Genomic DNA, 13,657 nt, shown 5'->3' on the forward strand with positions numbered 1-13,657 from the left:
GATATATTGATATATTGATATATTGATATATTGATATATTGATATATTGATATATTGATATATTGATATATTGATATATTGATATATTGATATATACTCAAGAAGTTGGACTCCAGAAAACCAAATAACCCTATTAAAAATAGGGTGCAGAGCTAACAAAGAATTCTTACCTGAGAAATATTGAATGGCTGAGAAGCATCTAAAAAAATGTTCAACATCCTTAATCATCAGGGAAATGCAAATCAAAACAACACTGAGAGTCCACCACACACCAGTCAAAATGGCTAAGATAAAAAACTCAGGTGACAGCAGATGCTGGCAAGGATGTTGATAAAGGAACACTCTCCATTGTTGGTGGGATTGCAAGCTGATACAACCACTGAGGAAATCAGTCTCATGGTTTCTCAGAAAATTGAACATAGTTCTACTGTAAGATCCATCAAAGCACTCCTGGCCATATACCCAGAAGATGCTCCAATTTGTAAAAATGACTCATGTTCTACTGTGGTCATAGCAGCCTTATTCATAATATAAAGAAGCTGGAAAGAACCCAGATGTCTCTTAACAGAGGAATGGATAAAAAAAATGGGGTACATTTACACAATGAAGTACTACTCAGCTATTAAAAATAATGAACTCATGAAATCCTTAGACAAATGGATGGGTCTGGAGAATATCATACCAACCCAATTATTAACAGAGATAGAGAAAGCAATTCTCAAATTCTTTTGGAATAACAAACAAAGCAAAGTAAAACAAAACAAAATAAAAAAGAAAAACAGGATAGTAAAAACGACTCTCAACATTAGAGAACTTCTAGAGGAATCACCATTCATGACATCAAGCTGTACTAAAGAGCTATAGTAATACAAACCACATGTTCTTGGTATAGAAACAAACAGGAAGATAAATGGAATAGAACGAAGGTGCAGAAATAAAGCCATATATGTATACTTCATCTTTGACAAAGAAGCTAAAACCATCCCATTTGAGAAAAAAATAGCATATTCAAAAAAATGGTGCTGGTTCAGCTGGGAGTTGGTATGTATAATAATGCAAATTGAACCATTTTTATCTCCTTGTACAAAGCTCAAGACCAAGAAATTGAGGATCTCCACATAAAACAAGATACACTGAATCTAGTAGAAGAGAAAGTGGGAAAGAGCCTGGATCACACTGCACAGGAGAAAATTTCATGAGAAAAACAGCAGTGCCTTGGGCTCTCAGAACAACTATAGACAAAAATTGCAAAGCTTCTGTAAGGCAAAGGACACTGTCAATAGGACAAAATGGCAACCTACAGATTGGAAAATTATCTTTACTAACCCTACATATGATAGAGGGCTAATATCAAACATATACAAAGAACCCAAGTAGTTACACTCCAGAGAAACAAATAACCCTATTAAAAATGAGGTACAGAAGAGCTAAACAAAGGATTCTCAACTCAAGAATCTCAAATGCATTTGAAGCACCGAGAGAATTTTTCAACATCTGTAGTCATCAGGGAATTGCAAATCAACACAAACCTGAGAATCTACATCACACCAGTCAGAATGGCTAAGATCAAAATTCAGGTGACAACAGATGCTGGTGAGGATGTGGCGAAAGAAGACCACTCCTGCATTGCTGGTCAGATTGCAAACTTGCACAGCCACTTGGAAAATCAGTCTGTTGGTTCCTCAGAAAATTGGAAATACATGGGGACCCAGATATGCCACTTCTGGGCATATATGCAAAGGATGCTCCAAAATATAATGACACATGCTCCACTAGGTTCACAGCAACTTAATTTATAATAGACAGAAGCTGTAAACAACCTAGTTGTCCCTCAACAGAGGAATGGACATGGAAAATGTGATACATTTACACAATGGAGTACTCAGCTATTAAAATTATTGACTTAATGAAATTCATAGGCAAATGTATAGAACTATAAAATATCATCCTGACTAAGATAACCCAGTTACAAGAGAAGACTTACAGGCTATGTACTAACTGATAAGCAGATATTAGCCAAAAATCTAATAAAATTCATGATACAACTCAGAGACCACATGAAACCAAAGAAAAAGGAAGACCAAAGTATGGATATTTCAGTCTTACTTAAAAGGGGTGACAAAATAATCATGGGAGGTAGAAGGAGGAAAGAGACTGGGAGGGAGAGAGAAGTGGGAGGAAAATGGGGGGAGGACAGGATCAGATAAGGGAGAATAAGTGGGGAGAAGTTCAGATTGTCAGGAATTTGAATAACGGTATGTAGCAGTAGGGGATGGGGAACTGGGCATGGACACTAGAAAGTCCAAGATACCAGGGATCCAAGAGGTCTTTAGGACCCGATGGGGATGACATTAGCCAGAATATCCAACAAATGAACCTGTAGAGCTAGAACCTGTAGAGACCATATCCAATGCTTATGCACAGCCTCTGATTGAGAGATGGAACCGCCCACCCATCTCAAAACTATTAACCCAGAATTGCTCCTGTCTAAAGGAAATGCAGGGACAAAGAGTGGAGGAGAGACTGAAAGGACATCCAGAGACTTCCCCATCTAGGGATCTATCCAATCTGTAGACACTAAACCCAGAAATATAGCTGATACCAAGAAGCACTTGAAGACAGCAATCTGGTAAAGCTATCCCCCGAGAGGCTATGCCAGAGCCTGACCAATACAGATTCAGATGCTCACAGCCAGCCGTGGGACTGAGCACAGGGACCCCAATGAAGACTTAAAGGAAGGACTGAAGGAGCTGAAGGGGTTTGCATCACCATAGGAAGATCAATAATATCAAACAAACAGAGCCTCCAGTGCATGCAGGGACTAAACCATTAACCAAAGAGTTCACATGGAGAGACTCATGGCTCTAGCTGAATATGTAGCAGAGAATTGTGTTATCTGACAATGGGAGGGAAGCCCCTTGGTTTTGTGGAGGCTCAATGACCCAGAATAGGGGAATGCTAGGGTGGTGAGGCAGGAGTGGGTGAGTAGTTGGGGGAGCACACTCACAGAAACAGGGGCAAGGGGGGATGGAATAGGGAGGTTGCAGAGGGATGGGTGAAAACATTTAAAAGTAAATAAATAAAATAACCAATAAAAAATTGTCCCTGCCCTTTTCATTCAGGGAATTACACACAGGACCCTACCCTTCATGCTGAACTATTGGTAGATTTTAAGGCAGAGATAATCATTGTCTTCAGTTTTGTGAGTCCACCATGCCACAGCAGATCATCTGAAACATGTGGTCATACAGATAGTCCTGGTTAAAAAGCAATGGATTACAAAACAAAGTAAAATCATAAATGTGAGATGGGGACATGTCAGGAGGAGAGGGAATGATAAGCATGAAAGGGGAATAAAGAATATTAGAGGCAAGTAAGCAGATTGCTTTGTAAGCATGTATAAAATTGTCCAAGGAAAAAATTCATCAATAAAAATGAGAGGATGTATCTACCTTGGGTGAGTACTGTAGTCTGTAAGAGAAGGAAGGCCATAAAGAATCCAGGTAAACAGCAAGCTGAAGGCTCCATCACACCTGAAAATTCAAATTGAAAATGTGGCTTCAAAATTGAGTCAGTAAGAACCATGACAACTCTGAAAAAAGCATAAAGAAACCATTCTGAAATTCTACCTTTCAAGAAAATTCCCCTTGAAAGGAAAAGTATTAATAACTGGTGCCACTCCTCTGAGATAATCTCTACTTGAGTTCTGCCTTGTTTTGCATTTGGCTCTGTGCCTTCAGGAGACTAATTTCACTGAAGGAAGTATTATTCTTTTATAAAGAAGAATATAATCCTGTCATTTTCAGCAAAACATATATAACTGGAGGACATTATATTTAGAAAAATAAGTGAGGCTCAGAAAAACTATTTCATTGTGCATTTGTGGAACCAAAAATATAAACCTAGACAAGTTTTTCAGAACAAAGTCAACATAAATAATTCCTTTAAAGATCAGAGACAGAGTCACCACTTCACACCATCCATATATACAACCAGTGTAAATCAATACCAGTGAAAGTGGTACTGTCTTGATACAAAATTAAAGTTATAATTTTGTATTGGTACAGAATTTACAGATTGATACAGGTTTAAAGTTTTCATTGGTATAAATTTTTGTATATGGATCAAAATTGGAAGTTAATATTGTTACATTTAGGTAGGCATTGTGCCTATGCAACTCATTTAAGCAAGCAAGGCTTTGACCCAATCCTTCTATAGCTGCTATTACAAACTGTTTAGGATGATTAAGTAAAGCAACTAAAGGACCAGATAGTAAAGTCATGGTTATATTCTGATTTAATTATAATGAAGCATTTTTAAAAAAGTATTCAATTAGAAATAACTAAGAATAGTCATGGCTTAACAGTTCAGATATACTTTATTTAGATAGATAGTCTTCAAAATCATCAGAAATTCACAGAATATGGCACTTATAATCATTTCATTATTATTAGTTTTTGACTGAGAGACATGTTTGCTTCTGACAGTATCCCCATTCAAAGCTCAAAGAAAATATTGAACATCGTAACCTCCATATAGAGTTGCTCCAGTTGTGTTAAGGTAGCCACTAGACAGGAATTGCCCTAATTCATCTACAGACAAAAAACACTATCCAGGAAAGCACACAAGACACAGATAGTTGAGAGTTGAGCTCTGACAAAACCAAAGGAAACTACTCCATCATAATTCCTGCTTCACTTAAGGTCTGTCAGATGGTTTGGGGCTAGAAGGCTAAAGACAGATACTCCAATGATTTGAGGAATAGGGGACTGTCCAGGTTGTCAGCTATCTCTGCAATTTGTTTAAGTTTTGTAGCCTATGTTTGTGTACTTTGTATATATTCAGGTTATAATAACTTGTCCTCAGATCTCTGAAGAGGTTGAAGACTAGCTATAATCTTATAATCGTACATAAGTTGTTTAGCATTTGAGGAAGATGATATAGATCTGAAAGGATGGTTTTCAGATGTTAATGCAAGTTAAAAACAAAACATAATTCAGGTATAGAATTGTAAATTCTTTTAAATTAGGATAGATATTAGGGTCGTATACCTAAATTGATAAAACAGATGGACTGACTGTTATTAGTGTATACCAGAGCTTATAGTTTATATAACTGTTATAACTATATTCAAATATATCTGAGAGAAAATGTCTTTTATTGGATGAAAAGGGGTGTATGTTATGGATTTGGTTTAATGCTTGAATTATGGATTTCCAAACTCACAGGAGAATTCCCCTTGTGAGAGGCTGAAGGTCCTATTCCCAGCTGGTCCTAACTGGTAAATAAATTTGCTGATAGCTAATGGCTGGGAGACAGAGGCAGGACTTTTGGATTTGTAGGCAAGGGGAAAGAAGTATAAGCAGAATTGCCATGCCATGAAAGGAATAAGATCAGACCTAAGAGCGGCAGGAAGAAATGCATACTAATTATGTACGATCTCAGGAAGAGAGGAAACAACTCCTGTCCTGGTTGGGTCTAGGGTGGAATTCCCTAGATTCCCAAAGATGGAATATAAATTTTAGGAAGTGGTAACTCAGGAGTATCGGAGGTGAGATGTTAGCAATTGAAGTTTAGCATTGAAGTTTAGGAGAGGTCCATTCATTAAGCTGTTTAAGGTATATTAATTATAAGGCTGCATGCATGTGCCTTTCATTTGAGAACCCAGATCATTGGAGTGGGTAATAAGGAACTTGCGCCAACACTGCCAGGGAGACTAGAGCAGATTAATAACTACAGTAGCAGATAGATATGTAGATAGATCAACAGACAGACAAACAGACAGACAGACAAACAGAAAGACAGACAAACAGAAAGACAGACAGATATTTAATTGTATTTGTTGAGAGAGCCTAGAAGTAAGAGTATTTCAGTATCTCTAGGCATATATAGCACCTGGAAGGCTCTCTAAGTATCATTACAATTAATGTCCCATGGGTGTTTAGAATAATACCTAATGCCAGTGCCAAAGTATGAAAAGAAAAGGTTGATCATGGAATTATAATAAAAGGAATACATTTCTGGATTTGAGGCTTGCTCTCCTAAATTAGGGAAAATGCAGTTTTGAAAGAAATATCATAACAATGGATTATATCAGTCCAATAAAACACTTATGAGTTAAAATTAATATAAAAAATAGATTTGAAAATTAAAGAAAAAATTCGTGGGAAAAGGCAAAATAATTTCATTAAAATATAATATCAAGTTATAAAATAAGAAAATGTGGAAATTAGTTGGCAGGATCATCTTCTTAAACAAAATTCACTCAGGTTTCTAAATGTCCTACAATCATCCACTCACTTTCCTATAAAATTTTAGGAAAAAAATCTCCCAAGCCATTTTAACAGGATTTTCCCACTTTGATAACATAATATCTGCTGTGGTCCCTCTTATGTCATCCAGTATGTAGTCTGATAGCAAGAAACAATTCTGTCAGTACAGTTCAGTCAGAACTCTTCTCATGCCTTGTTCAGTTTTAGAAATTCTTTATCCACTAACATTAATCTGTCTTTGCTTATAAACTCCCATTTGTTCAGGTTGTATTCAGTTGAGTCTCATCTCATCTCTGTCAAAATCTGATTGCATTTTTCATCCTTTTTTATCATAAGGGCCTGAGTAAAGTCTGCCCTAACATGGTTTAACAATTGTGATTGAATTATTTTTCTATAATATTAGAAATCTTCATTTGTTCCTATGATGCTAACAATTAATTTAGCAAGAGACACAAACATAAACGCTAGTAGATAAAACTGAAATAGAAGTGAGATTTTACTGTAGTAACAATGGAGTACCCCGCTGCAGGTTGCCTAGACAACATGTCTAACAGTAGGGACAAGTTACCTGAATAGGCCACCTCCTACAGCCAGACAGGGCCTCCAGTAGAAGGATAGGACATTCCAATCACCTACAAAATTTTCTACCCCAAAATTTCCTGTCTAAGAAATGCAGGGATGGAGCAAAGACTGAAGGAAAGGCCAACCAATATCCTGCCAAACTCAAAACACACCCCATAGGCAAGTACCAATCCCTTACATTATTGATGATGCTCTGTTCTGCTTGCAGACAGGTGCCTAGCATAACTATCCTCTGAAAGGCTCTGTCCAGCACCAGACTGAAACAGAAGCATATATCCACAGCCAAATATTAGACAGAGGTTAGGGATACTTATGGAGGAATTGGATTGAAGGCCTAGAAGTAGATGGGGACTCCACAGGCAGACAAACATAGTCAACAAATCTGGAACCCTGGGAGCTCTCAGAATCTGACTCACTAAAAAAAGAACATATACAGATAGAACGACCTTCTCCAGAACACCTGCCCTTGCTCACACATATATAGCAGACAGGCAGCTCAGTCTTCATGGTTGCCCTTTGTGACCTCAGTAGGAGATGATGCACCTAATCTGGGAGAGACTTGATGTGCCAGGGTGGGAAGATACCCCATGGGTGTACCACCCTCTCAGAGAAGAAGAGGAGAGAGAGGATAGAGCTTGGAGAGGGAAGGGCCAGGAGGGGGATAAGTGTCTTGAATCTAAATTTATTAACTAATTAATTAATTTAAAATTGAGTACCCCACAAAATAGTTCCAAATAAAAGTAGTAGAGAGTAGATAACTTTATCAATCAATAAAAATTTCTAACAAAGAATTGTGTATACCAGTATCTAGTGGGTAAGATGATCATATTTGATGATCTAGGCTTAAATAAATATTGTACAGCTAATCAAAAAAGAAACTATACAAATGTAAACTGGTAAGAATTTTATAATATGCTTGTCCTATAATCCTCAGGAAAGAACTTAGAAAATTTCCCAGACTTTAAAAGTCTTGAAAGATCTACATCATTAATGCCTTGCATAAACCTTGATGAGATTATTTTCTATAAAGAACACTGCATGAACAAATTGTAAGAATGGAATGAATTCTCTGTGTAAATTGAAGTCTTTGTACTGCTTTTGTGTGAACTGAAATTCTCAAGGAAAAAATAATCTTCACCTATATTAAATATCTACAAAGTTTTGCAGATGTTTAAAATTGATGGTTAAAAATTCTGTGACTATATGAAGCTGGAATGTTGCAGATCCAGAACCAATTATCTTGGGCTTCCTTTACACATCTAAATATGACTTTATTACCCAGTCTGTGTTTGATTTAGCACTCTAGTGGCTATCAGTGATTTTCTTTTTAACAATGGGTAGACAGTGATATCAGAAAGATGGTTCAGTGACTAAGAGCACAACCTCTCTTACAAGTTCAATTCTTGCAAGTTAAACTCCCAGCACCCACATCAGACATCTCACAACCACCGGTAATTCCAGCTTCACCTCTGCAGGCACTAGGACTTTCATGCACATACCTACACAGAAATAAAATAAAATAAAAATGTAAGAATATATAAACAGACACATAGCATCCACCAACCCAAAGGCTTCATCAGATAGCATCTGAGGGCTATAGAAGTTTTCCCACATTGCTTGTAACCCACTTGCCTGATGATCACACTAATATATAAGTATCTTGATTTATGGTTTTCTTTGTTCTGTTACTTCATGAAACTCTTACCAGCAGTTTCATCTAAATAAATAAATTATTTTTTATTCTCAAAAATTAATTGGCTTTACATTGGTACTTAAAGCAACGATGAATGTTTGAAAGTTTCCAGGGAGTTTAGAGGTCTGGTGGGGACATCCTTGTGGAGACAGGGAGGAGGTATGGGATGTGGAACAGTCAGAGCATGGACCAAGAGGGGAATAAAATCTTGAGTGCAAAAATAAATAAATAAATAAATAAATAAATAAATAAATAAATAATTTTTAAAAAGAAAGACAAAATTAAACTTATTCCAAAGCTTTACTTTTGAGAGACAGTTGCTCCCAAAATAAAAATTAAAAATGTGGTAAACCAGAAGTTTATAGACTGTCAATACCAATGGAACAACTAAAGACATCAATAACTTATGAACTAGATTCTGGAAAGTGAAAGAATATTTTGAGGAGGAAAGTCCTGTAGCTGTTTTCACTTCTGATAAAATCATGGGAGGAGGAGAAATCTATCATAAACAAAAATGAGAATGAAAAGGATAACAGTCGTATGTGGGCTGAGATATTCTAATACAGGAACCTTCACAACAAAGTAGTCTGTGCACATGCCTAGAATGCAAATGAAAGTGGAGCGTGGGGACATAAACCTGTAATCTCAGTGTTAGGTGTAGGAGTGGAACTAGGTGGATCCCAGAGGCTTGTAGACCAACCAAACTAGCCAAACCAGTGAACTTGAGGTTCAGTGAGAAACCCTGTCTCCAAAGTGAAGTGGAAAGTTATTGAGGTAAATACCTGATATTGGCCTCTGACCACATAGAAACAAGCACAGACACACACATATAAACACACACACACACACACACACACATAAACACACAAAACATATACACACATATAAACACACACAGATGCACACACTCACACACACACACACACACATATAAACGCACAAACATATACACACAGAAACACACACATACACACAAATACTCACAAATATACCCACACACACATAAAACAAAATAAATCTAGCATTGAGTACTGTAATTAGAACATTAAATTTAATATATAATTACTAAATATTATATCAAAATATATTTTATAAATACATCAAAGTATATATATATGTATATATACATATATACATATATATATGTATATACACACATATATATATATAATAAAATGAGGATAGGATTCACACAGTGAAACCTATGGTTTGGAGAAGTTAAAGAGCCACATGAATGCAAAGCTGTAACAATTCATAGATTGACAAAGTATTATTTATAAATTTACTGTTACTTTTTACCTATACAATAAATTTAATCCCCAAATCTAAACAGATTTTTATAAGGAAGTTAGTATAGTACATATATAATTTTATGGATATTGATTACACATAAGTATCTATTTTCTCAAAGATTTAATATTTATTTACTTATTTACTTATTTATTTATTTATTTATTTATTTATTTATTTATTTATTTATTTATTTTCCTGAGGCACAGTCATTCTATGTTGCCAAAAATAGCCTTGAACTCCTTGGCTCAAGATAACATCTAACATTAGAGTTGATTAAATCATTTTCAAAAATGCATATTTACAGTATATACTAACTGACTCCATGATGGAAGTACTGCTCAGGCTACAAAACTCAGCACGTATACAGCACCACCTGCCAAAATGAAAACAAAAGCCTAATACATTAAATTCATAGTTCTAGGAAACTGTATACTAACATACTGTACTTACTTTGCTCATTGGTTACTGTAGTTCTACTTCTGGCTAACTGTTCTTATTAACTGAATAATGTCAACCTAGAGCACAGTTTTCATGCTTAAAACTCACCCCAAAAAAGACTCAGTGCTATACTGGGATCCCAAGCACCCAGTGTAGTCACCATCTAGCTAATAGACTTTTTATTGGCATAAACCCATGCCCAAGCAATCTTGTCTGGTGAATATATCAGAACTATACTGATGCATATGTTAATATGTACAGTACAAATTTTTGTTTGTTATTGTAACTGTTCATTATAGACCTTTAAAGCAAAAACACTTGAATATGTAATATGTAAGTGACAGTGACCCTATAAGTTTGTGGGCATTAAAAAAAGGAACCACTCTGTGACTTAGACAAATCAGACCCAAGTTTGACTAATGCTTTGACAGAAACCTCTAGAGTGACCAAGAGACCATTCCCAACAGTAACAAAGCAGCCCCAAATATGTCCATGTTATATACTGGGTATGATTCCTAACCCCAGTATGTCCTGGGCATCAGGCAATTGCAATGGGCACTGTCCCTTGCCTCTGTACATTACCTACAGGACCTTCCTGAGTCTCTGAGAGATCCTACATATGAATAGAAGCTGCCACCCAATCCTTCCCTCAGGTACCATGGAACTACTTGTACCATAGTCTTGGTTCTATAACCAAGTTCAATATTGCCATGACTGTCCTTAAGCATCCTACTAGCAAGTCATACACCCTGCCTTTGCCTGGGAAAGCCCTTCCTGGAGCAAAGGTGAGTGACACACACCCTGTGCAGAGGTTCATCTTGATTATCCCAGCCCCCAAGTTCCAGAAGAGAGGCCTGAACAAAGGTTGTTTTTCCCTCAGGCTCCTAGTAGACCAGCTGGATCACCTACTACCACCTAACATAAATGGAGCTGCCCAAGAGTCCTCAGATCATCTTGCTTAGTAGAGACCACAAGGTATTTAGGATCCATACACAGGTGCTGTGCCTAGACCCCCTTGCAACCACCTAGGAACTTCCTGACCAAATGAACTCTAACTGCTAGCAATTTGCCAGAGGAATTACAGAAAGTTTTTAATCATTTATTCTATAGACACAGCCATAATGTGGTGAAATCTGTGAACTTTGTGTTGGTGAATGGCTTCCCCCAACTGACATATACAAGGAAAGGATCTGAAGTACAGACTTATTAAGTAGGCTGAGCACTGACTTGAAGAAAAGACAGTAATGATAATCACAGCAATCAGCTCCAAATGCAAAAAGATTGGAGAAGGCACTGAGTCACAACTGGAAGAGGATGAGCATGGCTTACATTCCTGGAATGTTGCAAGTTGGGTTCATAAAACACGGAATCATGAACTTCAGATTCATCTCTGTGCTTTTCCCAAATGCCAAGAAGAAGCATGTCCCCACCTGGCTTCAGAACACTCTTGGAATAATTTCTAGCTGCTCTAAGAATTAAAAAGAAAAAAATATACTGCTGCTGCTGTTCCAAGAGGAAGAGTATGTGGTTTCTTCCTGCAGCCCTCTGCCCATGCTTCAAATGATATCCTTGTGGCATTAGTAATCTCTAGATCAGCAGGACCCCATTTTTACTGTGTTCTTCTAGCTGAGGCTGGGTGATGGCACTCAAGGTTGCTTCCTAATGATTCCTTTGGGTTGGGGCACTGAGGAACCAGAACAACTCTTCTGTAGAGTTCCCTGTCTCCTAACACTTTGGAGCTCTGTATTTTCTGCCTTTGAAATGTACATAAGGTACACTTTTCCTCCTGAGTCTGGGTTGTCCACTCATCACTTCTAGTATTTCGTGCATGGATACTCTAGGGGTTGACAGCAAGCATACATGATCACAAACAGTCTCTTATATGATACTTGTGTGTCCCCATACCAAACTGACTCATATTCAAATAATTAAATGAAAATAAAATTTCATTTAAAGTAACTAAATCTCTGATAGAGACACTGAGTGACCATGAAGACTTATACTGACTTATGAGAACTTTCATATAGACTAGCTTGTTACTTAAACTCTGAAATAAATTGAGTTAGACTAAGGTAATAGATGGACTAGGAAATATATGACTATATCTATCAATGTTGACAAAAGGTCTGATTATAGTCATGAAGTATTAGCATGTTTGTCCAAGGTTTGCTATTGGGCAGGAACCCTCAATAATCAAATGAACTAGGTTCTTCATCCTAGGAATGTCAATTGGCATTTATTTGGAACAACTCTAGTGTTTGTTCAATGAAGGAGAAGTCTTTTGACCTCAAAATTTTTAAGAAAATGTATTTTCCCTCCTCTTCTTATGAAGCAATTGATTGCACACCTTCCATTACTAAGGACTAACCATCTTCAGATCTTCCTCTATTACTTATGTTAGATCACTTCTTCCACACAGAAAAAGAAGTTCATCTTCACTGATGTAGATAATTAATTTAAAATCATATCTTGTTAAGAAGGTAACATAAGCATGCTGCTGCTGATTTATTGTCATGGTGCTAGATTACAAGTCTGTACTTAAAACAATCCTTGCTAATCAAAAAGCATGCTATTCTAAGAAACATGTACCTCTTTATAATACAGACATATGTCTACAAGTAGGGTTTGTATGTGTCCTTTCTATAATTATCAGATTTATCCATCACTGGCATTCAGGATCTTAGGTTTCTAACAAGATAACATGTTGCACCTGAGGGAGTCTGGTTTAAACAGTTTGGACCATGTGGGAAAATAAGGATAAATCATTGTCTTTAAGAGGAACAAGCATCTGAGCATTCCTTTTTCATCAGTGTTTTAACAACCTAAAGAAGAGAAGGCAACATGTGTTCTGAAACTATCTTTATCAGAATCTATTTACCTCTGTATTAACTGTGAAATGCTAAACCCTGATCTTTGCGAACTCTCTTCAAACTACCCATTATAAAACTTCTTTCATTGGACAATACACAGTAGGATCCAATTTAGTAGAAAACTTAGGATTAAAAATAATTTACAGTCTATACCCTACAAATAGCAACCATCACATTGTAAGCAAATTTTTAGATTACTCACCGAAATGTGGTTTAATCAATTCAAAAATGTCAGCATGACTTTCCTCCATCTGTGTCCTCAGAAACATTACTGTGTAAGCCAAAGTTGCTGTGTGCAAAGAAAGGAAAAGGGCAGAGCTAAGCTAGGAGCCTACTCATTTACACTGCATAATTCAAATTAGTATATCTGAGCCACGCCAAGACAAGTTAGCACCAGAAATAAAAACCCTTTATGAAAGTCAATCTAGCAGCTTGTTCCTGAATAAAGGAAATCCCCTCTGAAGAAAACCAATTTGTTTTTCTTTCTTTCAGCTTTATCAAAGTATAAT

The 13,657-nt window shown here is 36.6% G+C and overlaps 1 protein-coding gene across 1 annotated transcript in view; it reads right to left on the reverse strand.

Moving 5' to 3' along the window:
• The window catches only part of LOC110293524 (selection and upkeep of intraepithelial T-cells protein 10), a 67,268-nt gene extending 53,817 nt beyond the window's left edge, over window positions 1-13,451 (reverse strand). Inside the window, exons 1-2 of the mRNA XM_021161370.1 lie at window positions 13,351-13,451; window positions 3,453-3,533 (exon numbers count right to left, since the gene is read on the reverse strand). Of these exons, the coding sequence (XP_021017029.1) occupies window positions 3,453-3,533; window positions 13,351-13,417 (148 nt within the window). The 5' untranslated portion in view covers window positions 13,418-13,451. The remainder of the gene's footprint in view (window positions 1-3,452; window positions 3,534-13,350) is intronic.
• Between the last annotated feature and the right edge of the window lie 206 nt (window positions 13,452-13,657).

The sequence above is a fragment of the Mus caroli genome, chromosome 4 (genome assembly GCF_900094665.2).
Source record: "Mus caroli chromosome 4, CAROLI_EIJ_v1.1, whole genome shotgun sequence".
Taxonomy (NCBI): domain Eukaryota; kingdom Metazoa; phylum Chordata; class Mammalia; order Rodentia; family Muridae; genus Mus; species Mus caroli.